We start from the raw sequence: 18,879 nt of genomic DNA, 5'->3' as shown, positions 1-18,879 counted from the left end.
TATGAAAAATGGAATCAATAATATGCTGCACTGAAAGTCAATGCGTCACTCTCCGGAGAGTACGCGCACCACCTGTATCAGGAGCCTAATCCACAGTCTACGGCTGAAGCGCTTGCCTCACACATACCACCCCAAGCAAGTCTTAGTATGTGCTTCATTACCTACACTAGAGTCTCCTGCTGTATAATCTGTGAGTGAGTGACAGATAGACTGACTTACTGCCTGTTTTCTCCCCATTGTGCTCAGGTCGGAGTCATGGTGCTGGATATGGCGGTGTGGAGGGAGGAGGAGGGTGGCCTGGAGCTGCTCTGAGGCCGTCTAATCCTGCACTAAATCCACACAGGCGTGCATCTGCCAAGCAGGGAATTAGTGAGGAAGAGATTGCTGTGTGTGTTCTGAGGACATGCAGGAAGATATAAACACACAAGCACGGCTCCTGTGCACTCACACACAGCAAGCAAGGAACAGGCATGACCAGCACACCATTCATTAGTTATAGTGAGGACAAGATGCACATATTCACTTTATTTTATCTTAAAAACAGTCATTTAAGACAGTAGCACAACAATAGAGCTTTCACATACACCAGCCTCAGCTGTACCATCACAGCACAAACCCTTCACACCTGTCTATACATATCAACACAAAAGACAAGGGCATATAATGTTTTGCTTTTTCTCCCCAGAAAAAGGGTATAAAACAGTAGCAAGGCTTTAATAGTAAACAAGTCCCACAATCACACATACACATAATGCAGTAATAACACTTATACTAAAGGCTATAATGCTTAAATCACATTTGTTTTTCTTCTTTGTACAGTCAGATTAGTTCACTTACTGAACTGTCATAAATATATGTAAACCAGATTTGAAACAGCTTAGTTCCAGTTTTTTGCTGTTTAAATCTTAATTAAAAGATCTGTACATGGAAACATGTACATGGAAACATTTGCTGCTTTTGAAACAAGCACGCCACAAAGTTGGAGTAGGGCTGGGCAATATGGCAATATTTATCATTATCACAATATAAACTACATGTTTCATTACAAAGACAGCATAATTAATCCTGTTTAATTGGATTTAGTTTAGTACATCATGTGCAATGTTGAACAAAAATCATCGTACTGATTTTGATAGTATTTCTTTAAATGTGGCTCTGACTGTTCCAACTTTGTTGATATTGCTTATCATGACAGTTTTGTGATATTGCATTTTGGCCATATCGCCCACCCCTAAGGTAGACACACAAAAAAATGCTTATCAAGACAATATCTTCAGGGCAGACATAGAAACCTGGCTCAGAGAACATGAATAGATTAAACGAAATAAAAAGATGTAATAAAATCAGAAATCAAATCAAATCATCTGCAACAAACCCTCAACACTAATCATCTGGCTGTTGGGAGTTAATGATGTCATCAATAACACAAAAAGTCTCTCTTTGTCAGATGAAAAGAAATAAGCTTCTGTTTTTTGTGTAATTGAGTGCATTTAAAATGTTGCTAACTATCTGATCTTAATCTCCCTTCTTCGGTCTTAGTGGCAGGCTGTGCGTGTTTGTGTGTGGATGAGTTTGTTTGTGTATCAAGATTCGTCAAAGCTGATCCAGTTGGCTGGTATCCACTGTGGCTCCTCCTGAGCGTGCTGGATAGCTGCAAAAAGATCCATGCATGCGTCCTGTAGTCTGTGATTTACAATCACACAGTCGAAAAACTGACTGTACTGAGCCTCCATCATCCTGGCGGCCTCTTCAATCTTCTCAAAGTCCTCATCCTGCATCACACAGTAAGAAATAAAAGGGGAAGGTTACAGTTTAAGACGTCAATGTAAGTTACAAACAGGGTCTCTAAAATCACTGAACAGACTGTAGGATGTCTTCTTACTCTGAAAGTTCTCTTGAAGTAGCTGCTAGCTATAAACTTGGCATCCCTCCTTGTTAACTTCATGCGTTCAAGAGATGGAGGCTTCACAAAGATGATGTATGGCTTCAGCTTCTTGGTTCTCACTGCATGGATGCACTAGAGTAAAGGAGATACATGGTCATTATGCACTTTCTTTATAATCGGCACTAATGGTCACACTAATCATCAACACACTAACGTGAGGTTCGATGTCGATGATGCAGGTTTTTCCGCTGTCCAGCACATCTTTGATGGAATCAAAGCAGGTACCGTACAGATGACTCTTATGCTCCCCATATTCAATAAATCTGCCAAAAAAAAAAACACAAACAGCATATACTGTAGATGTTGTCACTGTCCATAAAAATATGTATCTCCAAAATAGTGACTTTACAGGAGAAGGCAAAAACATTCTTAACTTTTATTGTAAGTTGATGCAAAGAGCTTTTATTCCAAGTGATTTTGTAGCATTTTCTATTGGTCTATATTCAAAGTTTTTTACAAGGTTTTTTGGACAGCGATGATATGCAATGTTAAAAAGTAAGAAACTGTACACCTACTTGTGATTAACCATCAAGTATTCAAACAGCTCTTTGGTAACAAAGTGGTATTCTTGTCCGTTCACCTCTCCACTCCTAGGGGGCCGTGTAGTGTCTGAAGAGAAATGAACAAGACTACGCTAGTCAGAATACACCACCGTTTTCTGCTGCCGTTTAATCAGCAATCCATGCCTAGTGCATTAAATCTGCAAACCTCAATTTCAAAAAGCCTAGGACAGTATATGAAATGTGAAAAGCAGTACATTCTGTTTGACCTGTGTTAAATAAAAACAGTACGAAAACATGACAGTTGATATTTTATCTTTTAAACTTTTGTTTTTTGTTGTTTTTGTGTAAATATAGTCTCATTCCAAACTCAGTTTCAGCAACACATTCTAAAAAAGTTATGACGTATACATGTTTACCACTGTGTTACATCACCTTTCCTTTTAGCAACTGTTTAAATGATAATTAATGTATCAGGACTAAAGACACTAATTAATCCAGTTTTGAAAGCACAATTTTTGGCCATTCTTCTGTTACACAAATCTCCAGCTGGCCTTCATCACTGTATTTTGTGCTTCATAATAAGCCACAATTTTCAATGGGAGTCTAGACTGCAGGGATGCCAGTCTACGACCTGCGCTCTCTGATCAGGCAGACATGCTGTAACACTTGCAGAATGTGGCATGGGCTGTCACACTGAAATTAACAAGGACGTCCCTCAAAAAGATATTGTAAAAAGCAGCATATCGCTGTTGTCAGAACAAAACCTTGTATCTCCAAAAATTAGAACTTTACAGGAGAAAAAAAAACATACTCTACTTTTAATGTAAGTCAATGGAACCAGGCATTTTCCAAGTAATTCTGAGTTTTTTTTTTTATTTACACACAATGCAAAGAACAACAAGTATTTTCGAATTATGTCAAAAACTGAAGAATGACAAAAATGGAGATACGAGGTTTCATTCCAACAGCAGTGATATGTTGATCCAAAATGCGTACACATCTTTCAACATTAATGGTGCCTTCACAGATGTACAAGCTACCCATGTCATGGGCACAAATACACCTCCATATCATAACAGACTTTTTTGAACTTCACACTGGTAGCAATCTGGATGTTTCTTTTCTTTTTTGGTCTACAAAACGTCTATTATTTCTGGAAATAATCTGAAAGGCTGACTTGTCAGACCACAGTACATGTTCCCACAATGCATCAGTCCAATTAAGATGAGCCCAGAGAAGTCAGCAGTGTTTCTGTTGTTGACATATGACTTCCACTGTGCATAGCACAGCCTTAACCTGCATTTGTAGAAGCAGCAACAATTGATGTTTATTGACAATGGTTTGTAAAAGCATCACAAAAGCATGCTAGAATAAGAATGCAGTGCCATCTGAGGGGTTAAAGGTCATTTCTGAAGGACATTTTTAGCCTTGCCCTTTACACACATAGACCTTTTCATGATATAGTGCACTGCAGAGGGTGAAATACCTAAAATCCTTGCTGCTTTTACACTGTTGGATTACCCATTAACACATTTTTTGGCAAAGTGGTCAGCCATTACCAAAGCAATGATGATGATAAGGTTAAACTTTAAATATCTTGTCTTTGTACTGTTTTTGTGTCAATACAGGTCAAAGTGTATTTACAAAACGCTGCTTTTGGTTTTTATATGCATTTTACTTACTGGAATTCAGGTTTGTATTATAGAAAATGGCATTCAGCATGAGAGAAACAGAATATTTTTCTGTGGTTAAAATACACTGTAAAAAGTAATAGATGGAACTCACTTGATCCAAATAGCAGTATTGTGCTGAATGTAATATATTTAATCCTTATGAAAATTATGTACACATTTGAATCATTTAAATTCAAGGCATTAGTTTTTTCTCAGGGTTTCAGTACACCTTCAGTGTACCATGATTAATTTATTCCACACACACAAATCAAGAGAAGAATGCACTCACAGGGTATTGGTCCCTGAAAGGTGTTGGGGTTGATTTTTATCAGCCTCCTGCGTAATTCATTTACTCCTACTCCTGATGGACCTGAGAAAAACAAGCAACACAAAAATACACTTTGATATTGATTTGTACAGTACTGTGCAAAAATTCAAAATTCAAATATTTATATTGAAAGGAAAATTACATAGTAGGCTCAAAAACTAAATATAATTTGTCAATTTGAAGATATGCTTTCAGTTGTCAAAGAAAGCTGCTATTTTTCCACACTTCCAAAGTTCAGTCTTTGAAGTTGGTTGCATTTTCTGCTTCTCTCAATCCAAATAAACACAAACACAAATTTATACTTAGTCCATAAAACCATACTCCACATATGTCCAGTTTCTTACTCTAGTGAAAATTGTCTTCTTTTTTGGCTAGTTTCTTTTTTGGACAGCTTCTTCTCACAGTGAAAGATGAAAACACCTGTGGATTTTTTCAGACTTCCAAACGAAAGAAGATTGTTTTTCTGTCTTTCAAAGATGAAAGCATTAGGTCCTGTTTATCTGATAGTGACAGTTTTGGTGGTCTACCAGGCCCTCTATATTAAAATATATATTTTATTATTATAACTTTTTTGACGTCAACTTAGATTTCACACAAATTTTTACAGTGCATGCATGATGCAGTCTCTCACACAACCTCTGCAAAAAGAAAATCTTGATAGACCCATTAATCTGTTGTTCTGAAATTTAATTTAATTTCCTTGTAGCTTAAATTTTACTTGCCTATATGCCTACATGAAAACTCTATATGCCGACAAGAAATGATCTGAACATCTGAATTAACAGTACATGACTGTTAATTCTTACCCAGGAGAACAATGAGGCGTGGAGGCTCGCTCCTGTTGCGCTGGTAGTTGAGCACCTCCTCGTATGGACTGGTTGAGGCACTGTGGCAGCTGTTAGGGCCGCAGAAATGACAGGACTGCCTCCTCTTACTGGGAGCCCTCCTCCTCCACAAGCGCAGACTGTGTCTGAACCCAGCTACACACAGCAATCAGTCCATCAAATACTCAAGTACCATAATTACACTATCAGCCATGACAAGGCCTGTAATGATGATGATGATGATGGTGCTACTGTGATAATAAATAGCCTTTTGGTGAAATCCTACCTCACTGGATCAGATCAATAAACAACAAAATTCAAACAACAAATTCAAAGTGCATACCAATATAAAAGCCCTCCATGTGTCCACTGTGTTCACCCTCCTCTAAAACAGAACAGTGAAGAGTAACGTCACAAAACAAGAGCAAAAGACACTCATCATACACTGCTGTTCAAAGATCTGGAGACCATCTTTTCAAAAATATAAAACCGATTCTACTGTAGAAAAATGCATAAAATGATTCTAATATGCTAGTATTGTGTGGCTTCACAGGTTTCAAATAAACAGCAGTTAACTTGTAAATAGGTCATTTGTAAATAAATGATTATAGGATATTAATTATGAACTTTTTCTAGTTCCCAAAATATTTGAAATATGTAACAAAACATCTGAAAATACTTTATCTAATGTCCAGTTTATAATCTTTCAATCTGCACTGCATACATTATTACTGTATAAAAAATAAATTATTAACATTCAAACTATACCTAACAAATATATCTGGTTAAAGCAAAATCAAAACTGCCATTAAACGGGCCAAGACCAAAAAAAAAACAAAGTTTCCTGGCTTTTTTGGAATAAGAGAGTAACCACACTGAAACTTCAAATGTAGCCTTTTAACCTTTTAAAGTCATTGTTTTGCATGCTGTCATTAAAAACCAAATCTGCCTACATCAGTTTAGCCACACCTATTCATGACAAAGCTATAAGGAGTGTTTCAGCGCAGACTGTTTTGGAATGAGGCACAGTACAGGGCAGAAAAGATCAGAACAAAGGTCATTTACATATATCAGTCGCAAAGGCACAATATTACAAATAGCCTGCTAAGGATAAAGAGAGATAGAATATGTAAAAATGAATCAGTACTATCTTTGGTACATAAAACAGCAAGGAAAAGGAAAAAAAATAAATGTAAAAACAAAAAGGTAGGATATGGGCTAGATGTCAAGTATGTCAATCTGTGAAGATTTCTCAATTTAGACAACAAACACTTACATTAAAAAAGACTTACCTACCAGTTTCAAAAGCTTCATCATCTGCAATCAAATAAAGATTCAGATGATGATGAAATACACCATTAAACATCCAGTCTAAATACTCTATTATGTATCCAGTCTATAAAGTAGCATGAGGTCATCACCTGCATCTGCAGACTTCTCTTCAATAGCTCCTTCTTCCTCTCCTTTAAATACAAAAAGAGCAGATGTTCTTTAGTCATGATCATAATTAAGCGGCAATATCATGTACTTTGTTTTTTTTGTGTTTCGTTTGATAACACAATGTCACAGAACCTCAAAACTACAGCACATTAACAGTAACTGACACATCTATAAAATTCACAAATAACAACACTAATGTTTCACAAGCTAAACTAACTGGTACATACCAACATCAGCTGCACTCACTGCATATAGGCAAGATTAGGGGTGCATTAAAAACCAATACAAAAATGACTGAACACTGTCAACATATCAATATGTAAAGCACAGGTATATTCTATCACTGGGTTCAGACTGCCTCACTAAGGTTCCTTAATGTGTGATTAGATTAGCACTGTAAAGGGCAGCAGATCAAGTTCCTGGAGTTAACCTCCTCTGAAGGTGATGGAGCACAGTCAAACACCTGATTATGTGAAACATCATACAATGCACTGCAAAAACTTCTGTATGTTTAAAACATTACTGCTACTTACAGGGTTTTATACAGGTGTGGGCCTGGTAAGACTGAGACCACCAGAACTCCCTCTTCTTGCTACAAAGAAAAAACAGTAGGAGGCAAAAGGAGACATGAACCCTTCAGCAACTCATTAAAATGAATTTCACAGGAGACTTGCTATGAGATACTGATATCATTGGCTTACTACTCTGAGAAGACCATTAGGGAAGAAATTCAATGTTTCTTTTTATTTTTAAGGTCTGTCTCTTACCTTTTGAAATGGCTGTTGGATGGTACGAGGCCTGCACAGGCTGTAGTATTGGGCAGCAGCCTGGCCTGCCACCACTCGACATCTCTCTGGTCAACAATCTCCAGCAGGTCCCCTTTGCTAAAGGCCATGCCTGCATCTGGGCATGGAATGGAAGGGTCCTGCAGTGGATTGTAGTCTACCATGGCTCTCATATACAGCTAGTCAGAGCAGAGATGAAAAACGTCTAGTATTGTGCACAAATCAGAGATTTATTAGATTTGATTTATTGAATTTCCAGTCAAAACGGCCATTCACTATAAGTTATTCATTTTCAGGAGATATTTCTGAGGAGATTAGATAAAAGATAATCTATTGTCACAAGGAAGAGGAAAGTCAAAGGGAAAAAGTGAAAACAAAAACCCTCCAAAATTGGACTTGAACAAGACTGAACTTGTTATTTATTAATAACTGGAAAATTAGCACAGTTTTCAGGTTTCTGCAACTTGTTACATTATTTACCATATTATTACCAACATTGCAATTACTGCCTTATTGGTAATTTAAGAAAAGTTACATGTAACTTTAAGGAAGTACAATTTGTTACTGTAATATTACTATATTATTACCTATTTATCGCTGATCTGTAAAGTGCAACCAATATGTGCTTTCTGCTTTTTTCACAACACTGGCAAATGAATAACCTCTTCTTAATACCAGTTTTGACTGGAAATTACATAAATGATGGGTGGTCTCTGACTTTTGCAATGTACCGTTAATTTTGATACTGTAATTGTTGCAAATGCTGAAATGTACTACAGCACATTATGTGTCTATGAAAACCATCACAGATAAATACAGTTCCACTGCCATCCTTGTTCCCTCCAACTACCTGGGGTGCTTGTAAACCTTTAAGTGGGAAGATCTGTATAAGAAAGATTGCTTTACTTTTAGGGGTGAAGTCAGATTAACCTACGGTAGTACTTACAGTTGCATGGCTGATGGGAGGCTGTGGTGAGTTGGGGATCACCTTGAACAGGATAGTTCCTTGAGAATGTACCTACAAATAACAAAGGACAGAACAGTAGTTATGTAATTACAAATTAGGACAGAATACAATCTTTCCCTAAAGAAACTCATTCTTACCAGGATCTGAATGACTTGCACAGGTTCCAGACCCTCCACTGGCTCCCCATTCACCTCCACCAGTTTATCACCAGGATAAAGGAGACCTTAAACGCCAAAACCCACACACACCACACACTGACTGTTACACCATACCAACAAATCTGCTACCCTAAACATGCATTACACTCAAAAATGGTGCCACAACATGTTTCTTTGAATACCATCACAGAAAAACTACTTTTGGTAACTAAAGAACTACATTTGAAAAAGAGATTAAGTGAGTATGCGTGAAGAACCTATTAAAGGTTTTAAAAAAACTTAACACAATTAAAGGTTCTACACCAATTTGAAGATTCTTTCTCAAACTTTTACATCATATGGAGGTTCTTCACATTTACACATCTCTGGTGCTCTAATAAACCATCCATTAAAAGTTTTTAAGGGAACCAAAAGTGATTATTTTCCAAAGCAGCACATAACCCTTTTTTGGCACATTTATGTTTGAGAGTATACCATTCAAAAGTTTTGAATTCAATTGTCATATTAATACATGAAATTTGATTCAACGAAAACGTACACAGTGTAGACAAAAATACTGTAAGCTAGAAATTCCTTCTCTAATTCCTTGGGAAGTTATCCGAGTCCACCACATCACCACTTTCAAATACAAGGTATTCTGAGCATTCATTTCATTATAACCTAGATAACTCTGTTAATCATTCTAAACGCATCTAAAATGTCTCAACTGTTTTAAGCACCTAGTTGAAATAGCTGAAACCTAATCTGTACAGTAGCAGCATCAGAAAAGAATCATTGTATACATGTATATGTGCAATTAAATTGGTTTTGTTTTATACAAAACTGTGATTCCAAATATTTAAACTGTAGTGTGAGTCAGATATTTAAACTGTAGTGTGAGTTGCATTAGCCACATGCAGCCAGGATTCTTGAATCGGGAATCAGCTTTGTAGCTAGAGTACAACAAAATACCCATGATGGTTTACATACTCACCACTGCGATCTGCTAGTCCTCCATGTATCACCCTCGCAATAAAGATCTCCCCTGTTTTCTCATCCTTTTTAATAGTTGCTCCCTATCAAATGCGGGAAAAAATGAAATAGAGAACGAATGATTACTGATGTCTTATAGGAATCTTATATTAATAACTCACTGACAATGAAACAGGAAAAGCATCATGGAAAAGGTCCTCATGCAACATACATACAAGCATCTGTGGTATGGAAGGTATGCAATGATTAAGATGAACAAATGAATCAGTAAGAAACATCAAGAATATAATAATATGAGATGAAGTATAAAGAATGAAATCACAGAACACAAAAACTGGATGAAGTGTCAGGTATGTCACTTGCTAGCAAAACAAGAAAAAATGACTCATGTAATAAAATAATGATGGAAAGCAAATAATAAAAATCAGTGCCTGTTAAACCTTATGCCCAGCTGCATTGGTGAGTAACGTCAGAAGAGCTTTTAAAGTCCGTCGACCTCACGAAGAGAAAGCCATAAGACACAGAAAATCAGCCTCAATTATTTCTTCATCTTTGACTTTCTCTTCCCACTGGAGAGGCAGCCTATTGTTCCATAGCCATCATTTAGCCTTGACACTGTTGAACCATTAGAGTGGAAAGACTGTCCTTTATTACTTCTGAAGGGTATTGCTTTTATGCTCCCTCCTCTCGGGGTGCAGGAAGGCTCCTGTGATCTCAGGGTCTCCTCCATGTAGGAGCTTACAGAGCTGGAGCAGGTGGAGGAGGATGATGACGAAGAAGCAGAAGAAAGCACAGCATGGCTTCCAAAAACACTGCAAGGAACACTGGGTACTTTAGCCTCATTTGGTGGTCTTGATAACACAGCATGTGTTTTGGTTGCAGTGGATGGTTCCGGAACATTTGGAGGCCTACAAACACAAGAGAGTTCAGGCGACTTGTTGGATACGATCAGGCCCTGCAGCTTGTCCACCACCTCCACCAGGAGGCTCAGGGCCTGAGCGTTCTCCTCCACACTGTCAGTCATCCTCTCTGTCACAGCCACCATCCTGTGGCTCAGGTGGCGCACATCACCGCTGCTGCGCTCCATGCTGTTGGCCATGCTGTGCATAGCGGACTTGAGCTCATCCAGACTGCGCTGTTTGGTCAGTTCCAGGGTGTGGCGGGAGGAGCAGGGGGTCTGCAAGGTCCTGTGGGTCTGGAGTAGAGGACTGGAGGGAGCAGTGTGGGGATAGGAGCAGATCCCAGAAGAGAAGCCCACAGAAGGGGACTGAGAAAAGCAGGTAGAGGTGCTGTACGGTGTTTGAGTGCATGTCCACTTTGGCAAGTGATTTTCATAGATGCCTTTCTCTGTGTGATCAGTCAGGTGAAACAGAGATTAATTGTCGAGTTAACAAGAGAACAGGAGTTAATGAGAGGTTAAAAGGTGAAAGATATCATATATTAAGACTGAATTCAGAGGCAAATTCAACAATACAGGAAAATGATTCAGTACTGGGCAAAAATCAGTGACCACCCATTATTTACTTAATTGTGAGCCAAAAACTGGGATTCTTGAATTCATTTTCAGGATATATTTCTGAGAAGATTAGATATAAGGTAATCCACTTGCATCATGAAATAATAATAAAAATAAGTGTAATAACAGGAGTTTCCAGATCTGGAGTTCAGAAATGATCGAAAGATTTGGAGAAAACGGAACTCCTAACAACCGTGCAAGCCTGGAAAACCGTCAAAACTGCCATTAAGTAAACAAGTCTAAAAGCTATTATCTCTAATAGAAAATTAAGCTCTACTCCTGCTTCAGATCTGAAAAAATCTACAGGTGTTCCTGTCCTCCTTTTACTAAAGACAACTCAGCAGGTCTGAAAGGATGTGCGCTGGTGTTCCCAGAACAACAGACTGGCCACCCCAGAGTCCAGACTTGAACATCATGGAATGTGTTTGGAATTACCTGGATCATGAGAAGCAGAAATCGCAACCATCTTTTAAGACTGAACTTTGGAGATGTGAAAAAATGCAGATTTCTTTGAAGAACTGAAAGAAAGTCTCCTAGAAACAATGGAAGCTGTAATAAAGGCAAAGACTGGACACAATAAATACTGAAATTTCTGATATTATATTTAGTTGTTGGTGTAAATTTTCTGTTCTTTGTTTCCTGACACTGAAAAATTAATAACTTTTTCTTAAATGGCTGCTTTGGCTAGAAAATAAAGAAATGAAAGGTGATCTCTGATCTTTGCACAGTACTGTGTAGAATCATAAAATATCTGTTAAAAATTGACACCCATTGACAAAGATTATTTGCCCTGTTGTCCATAGGCATGATATATAGACTGTACTGCGCTGTACTGCTGTCCACAGTGTCCTTGGATGTAAAAAATGTTCCTAAATTTTACAAAGATGCTTCACACTCTGACATACAGTATCGTTTACAAAAATGGTTCTTTATAGCCACTAGAAGGTCTTTTTTTCAGGGAACCAATGGTGGTTCTTCTAAGGCATCACCCTAAAAAACCTTTTTGTCACCTCTATTTTTGGCAGTGTGGACTTGAGCTTCCATCACTTTGACAAGCTTTAAAAAGAGGTTTTAACCTTTCGTCCATAGCCATGAAGTAAAAAAGGCTTTTTAATTCATAGCAGAGATCCAAGAAAATTTATGTTAATACAGAAATATCCTTCAAATGGATTCAATGGACTGGAAAAAAGCATTTCATTGAATGCCAAGTATTCTGTCAAAAAGACATCAAGGCCACACAGATGAAAGAACCCATATGCATGTCAAAGTCTCCATGCTGACCCAACACTCCTGCTCTCTTACCCACAGGCACTGAGCTGCAGACGGCTGGGGCAGACTGGTTTGGCCCTCTTCCTGGCAGCTGGCCGTTATGGAGGCATGGGCTGCAGTTGCTAGTAGACTGGTAGTTGGGCAGCGAGTGGGGCTGGACTGTATGCGGGGTGTGCAGCAGGCCAGAGGATACTGATAGACCCCCTGAGGCCTGCAGGGAGAGATCCTCACCTGGGTTTGTAAGTCTCACCAAGGCAAGCCGCCTCAGGCTTTCTGAGTGATTGCACATCCCACCTCCAACACTCTCATCAGTGAAAGACAATAACATTAAATACTAAATAAAAGTATATTATGTTTTACTATATGTAGATTTTTAAAACAATCTTGCTGGCCTGAGTTGTCAGATCAGGGTCAAATTACTGTAAAAAATCTGAAAAGTGAGAACGATGAATAGCAAAAAGAAACATATTACTAATAAAAGAAGCTTTATTCTGTATCAGCAAGTCCTACAAATCAAGAATTAATAACCATCGTGTTGAAATCCTGACATTTCATCAATGTTGAAGCACTGAAAATTTTGAAAAAAAAAAATCTGATGCACCTTCACAGCAGCTTTAAAGAATCCTCAAATCTAACAAAAAATAGCATCATTGCATAACAGTCCAATACTTACCACTCATGACAGAGAGCACAAACAACATATTATTATCAAAAAGTACTGCATTACACAACAACATAAACCAACTGGCAGTAAAGTGTTATTAAAGTAAGACTCTCACAAAAACATATGTCATGCTTATGGAGTGTGTGAAAAGTCTGATTTTCCTCACCAGAGGTTGCTTGTTCTTCACAAGGCAGACGATCCTCATGGCCTCCTCGTCCTCAGGCAGATCATCAGGGAGAGGTGGCAGCACTGGACTGTAGTCCTTCTGAGCCACAGAATCATGCGCTGAAAGCAGAGCCTGTGGAGTGAATGAACTCCATAAATATGCTGGGCCATTATGTTCAACATTAGAGCTCTTACAAAATGACAATCAATAGGAGTAGCATTCAGAGCAAAGCAATAGAAATTTAATATGCTATTTGTGACTGTAGAACATTACCAAGCCCTGTTGTAAGTCTTAGAGGGGAATTCCAACAATTTTTCTAAATTTTTGTATATTTAACACATAAGATTTAAACAGTCATTCAGAGTGAGATTTTTTTTCTATATTTTAGTAGTATTGGACATGTACACTAGTATAAAGCATGCACGTGTTAAGAGTCAGGGTTCCCTTTAAGATGGAAATGGTCACTCAGTGTGGTTTAATGTGCAATGCTCCATTCTAGAGAAACTTACAGATTAAGAATTGTTCACGGTGGTGGTGATACGAACCAGACAGCCAAAGTGTTTAATTTTGCTTCAACATTGCATTGTTCTCTGTAATATTGGATATGTAGAACTGTAGGTGTTTGGATTAATTTATGTGATCCAACAAGAATTTACATAATCCAACAATCTTAAATACATTTGGCCAAATCAGTTTAGACCAATTTTTAACCATGTCCCATCAAGTTCTTAACACACTATATGTCCAAAAGTATCTGGACACCTCTTTTAATCAGTGAATTCAATGGTGCATAACAAAATGGGACATTCTGGTGCAGCTGCACATCAGGACAGAAAGCAGTGATTTATAAATCTACACTGATGGTATTTCAACAAAACAGTACAGTGACAAGATATGAAATTGTTTTTTATAAAAGTATTTTATAAAATTTAAGACTAGAAACATAGTGAAATGTTCAAAAAACAAAAATGTAATGTAATCATGCTTGAATATAAAATAATTTATTTAGGAAAGGCCTAGTCCTTTATGAGCTAGGACGAGCCAATGCTTGCCAAAAATGCATCAGCAAAAAAATACAACAGTTTACAAATAATGTTCCTCAGTGAGTGACTGCAAGGATTTTAGTTATGTCACCCTCTGCAGAGAATATTATCATCAAAAGATTCAAATAATCCAGAAAAGTCTCTGTGCGTAAAGGGCTAGGCCGAAAACCACAACTGAATATCTGTGACCTTTGACCCCTCAGACATTTAAAAAACAGCATGCTTCTGTTACAAATATCACCAATACTTTGACAAACCGTTGTCAATAAACAACGTTTGTCTCTGCAAGTTAGCTATGCACAATGGAAGCCATACGTCTACAAAATCCAGAAATGCTGCAGACTCCTCCGGACTCCAGCTCATCTGAAATGGACTGATGCACAGTGGAAACATGTATTGCGGTCTGATGAATCAACCTTTCAGATTATTTGTGGAAATAATTGACGTTGTGTTTTCTGAGCCAAAGAGGACCATCCAGATTGTACCTATGTAACCTTCAAAAGCCAGGGTCTGTCGTCATCTGTGGGGGCGGGTTTAGTGGGTAAATGGAACATCTATGAAAGCACCATGAACACTGAACACATTTTGGAGGAACATATGCTTTTACACAACGTCTTTTTCAGAGCTGTCCATAGTTTTTTCAACACAACAACACCAAAGCAACATTCTGCACCTGTTACAAACAGCATGTCTGTATAATCAGAGGGTGTGGACAGGCTGGCCTTCTTGCAGTCCAGAACTGCCTTCCATTGAAAATATGTGTCTTATTAAGCTCAAAATATGATAACAAAGGCCCTGTACAGCTGCAAAGTTGAAGACTCGTATAACAGAAGAATGGCAAAAAAATGCTTTCAAAACTGGGTTCATTTGTGTCCTCAGTCCCCAAATGTTTATTAATACTGTTAAAAGGAAAGGTGATGTAACAAAATGTCCCAGCATTTTTGGAATGATTGTATATTTGCAAAAAACAAGGAAGCCCATAAACCTTTGTGTTTTTGTACTGTTTTCAATTTAATACAGGTCAAACAGAATTTACTGATGACTGCCTTCTGTTTATATTAGCATTTCACACACTGTCCCAACTTTTTGGAACTGGGGTTGTGCATGTCTCAGTCGCAATATCTAGCAGTATAACAGCAGTATGGTATTGTGTTCATACGGTGAAGCTCTGCTCTATGTTATAAGCAACAGCATCCACAAACCAGCAAAGCCTGACAACTCAGTCATAACCACCTGAGACCACTTTTCATTTTGCACACCTGGAAATGACGTGCTCTCAGCAGCATGTAGAGCTCCTGGGCCTCAGGGGAGGGGGCAGTCAGCGACCTCATATCTCTCATAATCTGTGGACAGACCAGAGAGGACAGAGCAGAGGTCAGTTGCAGTAAGCGGATATGAAGAGCAGCTGCTAAGGGGTTGAGAGAGGTTTCTAACCTCCTGAGAAAGTGCTGAAGCATAGAGGAGACATGGACTGGGGGACGTTCTTGTGTACTCCAGCAGACACTCATACACCTGCAAGAGAGAAATCAAAGAACATGAAAAAAGCCATGTATAGACTGTTCAGACAATAAGTAAGTCTTATCTTGAACTATAATGGATTTTCTTGAAACATCACCCAGAAATAGGCCTAATCTGTGTGCAGAACATTGGTCCAGATGATTTGTGTATCAAAACCAACTTAGCTATTAAAGTACAACCATTAAAGCTTATCCCTGTTATTTAAAGCAGTATGTTTCAGCTCTGTCCTTGAGGCCACCAGACAGTTCATGTTTTTATCTCTATCCTAGCAGAGCACACCAAAACCGAACCAGTAAGAACAGTACACACCTATACAGGGGTGCAGTGAGTTAGGTTACACTAATAGCACCAAAATGATTCTTTGCAGCAATTCCATAAAAGAACTAACTTTGTTTCCCTGAAGAACCTCTCAAGGATGGTTCTTTAAAGAAATATTCCAGCCTCATTGTAGTCTATAGCTGTAGGCCACCTACTGACTTTTATAAGTGTGGTTTGAGCCAATTATTTTTCTGTTCTTTTATGGAGTACAGAAAAGCATCTAAATTACTGTCTGTGTTAATTACACACAGCATATAGAGATCACCTTGAAAGATGCTGGAGTATATCTAAAGCAGTACGCAAAGCCGATTAACCTATTTAACATTTTGTATTTCAGTGATATACATGAATATGAATCAGCGCGGCTTCTGTAACAGTGCTGTGTTACAGTTCATCCATTCACAAGCATTTATGTAAATGACTCAGCTGAGTTAGCCCATCAGAATAGAGACAGCAGGGCTAGATATGAGGTCATAAAGTGAACAATTTCACATATTTTAGATATTTAGGTTTATTTACTATTTCTGGTCTGAGTAGTGAAGTGACAATGTAGCTTGTTAAAAATCAAAACAAACAAAAAAGTAATGCTGATGCCAAAAACCCTACCACAAAACCAGCATATGTTGTGTTTTGGATGCTGGTATGCAGGTCAACCAGCATGATCATACTGGGTGACAAACTAAACCAGCATGGGATTCGTGCTGGTCTGAGCTGTTTTTTTCAGTAGTGAACAAAGTGTTTATAAACAAATGAACAGAGAACTCTGTTTTTCTCCCAGTTTTAATTTCAAAAGAGATGTGTTTCATCTGATCAGAGTCTGTGGCGCTTGTTAAAATCAGAAACGTTATGCGCCACTGCAAAACAAATCACTTCAAGTACCCTAACAACAACCACCAGGTCTGAAGACAAATAAAATAAACCCAAAGCTCAACATAAAAAACACACCAGAGTGTTCGTCCATCCTCTTACTACAAGAAAGCATGAAATGTTCATTAAGTCTAGCCTTTATTGTGATTATTTTATTTTATAGAATCTTATTCTATTTTGTTTTGCCTTTTTGTCTTCTTTTTTAAAAAAACTTTTTCCTTTCAAAAAGATTTTCTGCTGTTTTTAATGCTCATTAAATTACAAAAGTACTTTCAAAATGAAACCGTTTATGAAAATATACTGTGTCATTTTATTTTATGACTTGCCTGAACTAATAAATAAGTATTTAAAAGTATCAGTTGTCACCATTTACATGTTAGTTTGTTTATCTGGAAGCAAGACATTTAATGTAACTGGACCTTTGTAAGTTTTAGTTGACTTTGTGGCATCACTCTAAAAACTGTTTTTTTTAAGAATGTGTAAAGCAATGCATAGAGCAAACGTGAAAATCCTCAGTGAGGAGGTGCCTTTATTGACAGTTAGTGAGATATAGAAATGAACAGGATGGTGTGTGACTGACCCTGAGCAGAGAGTTGAGCCAGGGTGCACTGAGCAGACTGTGGAGAAGATCCGCTCCATTTATGTCTTTATCTATAGACAACCTCACCTCCTCCACCACATCCTCTAGGATCTTAGTCAGACCTGCACAGAGATAAAGACAGGCAGACAGACAGACAGACAGACAGACAAAGAGAGAACAAGAAAGACTGAATATCTCAAACTTTTATTAGGTCATTGTTCATAATTCATTGCTCACGAGTCATATTTGTGCTCTTAATATGATCCTGCTGGCACATGTTTTAGTGTACTTTGGTGTATTGGGCAGTGATAATTTAGCTCTATACCATAAAACCAAATCAACTGCAAAACCTTATATGCAGTTACATTTTATTCCGTTCAAAAAACAAATATCAAGAAAATCTGATCAACATTCAGACAATGATCATTCAGCATAATCCCTCTTCCCTCTTTCAACCAAGATTGTGTTTCTATTCTCACTGTGTTCGTGAAGTCCAGGGTGAGTCATCGGCTCTGTCTCCACACACTGTCTCATGGCAGATGCTTCTTTTCTTTAGATCACTGAGGTCCTATGAAATAAAAACCCACAAAAACACAATTTTACCACATAACAGAAGGAACAGGTGCTGTATAAGTTGGCCACAGTGACATTCTGGCTAGTATACAGCACACTGGAAGAAGTACACTTTCAGTATGCTGCCCAAATCTCAGGCGACCTGAGCAGAACTGCCTAGCAGAATGTTTCTTAATGTCCATATTGATTCATCATCCTGTTTGGCTCCAAAACACTGATACAGAAATAGTTCAATGTTTTAAGAAACTGAACCAATTCTTATTCTGCAGGAGCAGAAGAGACTACTGCAAGATGTCATGTTTAAGCAGACCATGCTAATGATCTTCACCGTATCTAGCCTGTTCAGTGCACATGTTCCATCAGAGCTATGAGGACCAGTGTTGATTCTCCTTGCATCAAAAATAAGTCGTGCAGACAAGGTCAAAAAGGCTCATCACTAAATAACAGTATGAGAAGACAGCGCACATAAAACATTGTATAAAATCAATTAAGTCTTCATAACTAAGGAATCCAGTGAGGTAAAACATGACAGATGCAGTTCATGCTCTCACCACACTGTTCATCAAGGCTTTTAATATTCCTCTGAAGAATTTTGTAAACAGACATTGTGCATTACTAATTCATTTTATCATCATACCAATGATGAACTTGACAACTACTGTTATGAGCCGTTAAGTCTGTTTCAGAAAATCTTCCTCCCCAAAAGGCTACAATTGCTTTTTTCATTCAACCAGGCCTTCCAGTTTAATGTAATTCAACAATGTCAAAAA

The 18,879-nt window shown here is 38.0% G+C and overlaps 1 protein-coding gene across 1 annotated transcript; it reads right to left on the bottom strand.

Annotated features, from left to right (window-relative positions):
* Positions 1-1,386: 1,386 nt before the first annotated feature.
* Positions 1,387-18,070, bottom strand: LOC118810288 (MAGUK p55 subfamily member 4). The gene is made up of 20 exons (XM_036573937.1): positions 18,016-18,070; positions 17,537-17,658; positions 15,688-15,765; positions 15,513-15,596; positions 13,211-13,342; positions 9,597-9,678; positions 8,603-8,688; positions 8,445-8,516; positions 7,481-7,677; positions 7,247-7,305; positions 6,941-6,958; positions 6,695-6,736; positions 6,570-6,590; positions 5,617-5,658; positions 5,256-5,429; positions 4,411-4,491; positions 2,461-2,554; positions 2,100-2,208; positions 1,883-2,017; positions 1,387-1,772 (listed from the first exon to the last, which is right to left on the bottom strand). Exons 1-20 carry the CDS (start codon positions 18,068-18,070, stop codon positions 1,584-1,586), a joined length of 1,872 nt encoding a protein of 623 aa, XP_036429830.1. The 3' UTR covers positions 1,387-1,583.
* Between the last annotated feature and the right edge of the window lie 809 nt (positions 18,071-18,879).

Source organism: Colossoma macropomum, unplaced genomic scaffold (assembly GCF_904425465.1).
Source record: "Colossoma macropomum unplaced genomic scaffold, Colossoma_macropomum, whole genome shotgun sequence".
NCBI classification, from domain to species: Eukaryota; Metazoa; Chordata; class Actinopteri; order Characiformes; family Serrasalmidae; genus Colossoma; species Colossoma macropomum.
Note: the sequence above shows the minus strand (reverse complement) of the source record. Positions and strands in the feature narration are given on the sequence as shown.

Bases quoted from the DNA above. Each gene is read 5' to 3' on its own strand.
- LOC118810288 (XM_036573937.1), bottom strand. From the start codon at position 18,070: ATGAGACAGTGTGTGGAGACAGAGCCGATGACTCACCCTGGACTTCAC. The intron at 15,597-15,687 runs GTTAGAAACCTC...GTCTGTCCACAG, and splicing joins CTTCAGCACTTTCTCAGGAG to ATTATGAGAGATATGAGGTC. The intron at 8,517-8,602 runs GTAAGAATGAGT...TGTTATTTGTAG, and splicing joins TGCAAGTCATTCAGATCCTG to GTACATTCTCAAGGAACTAT.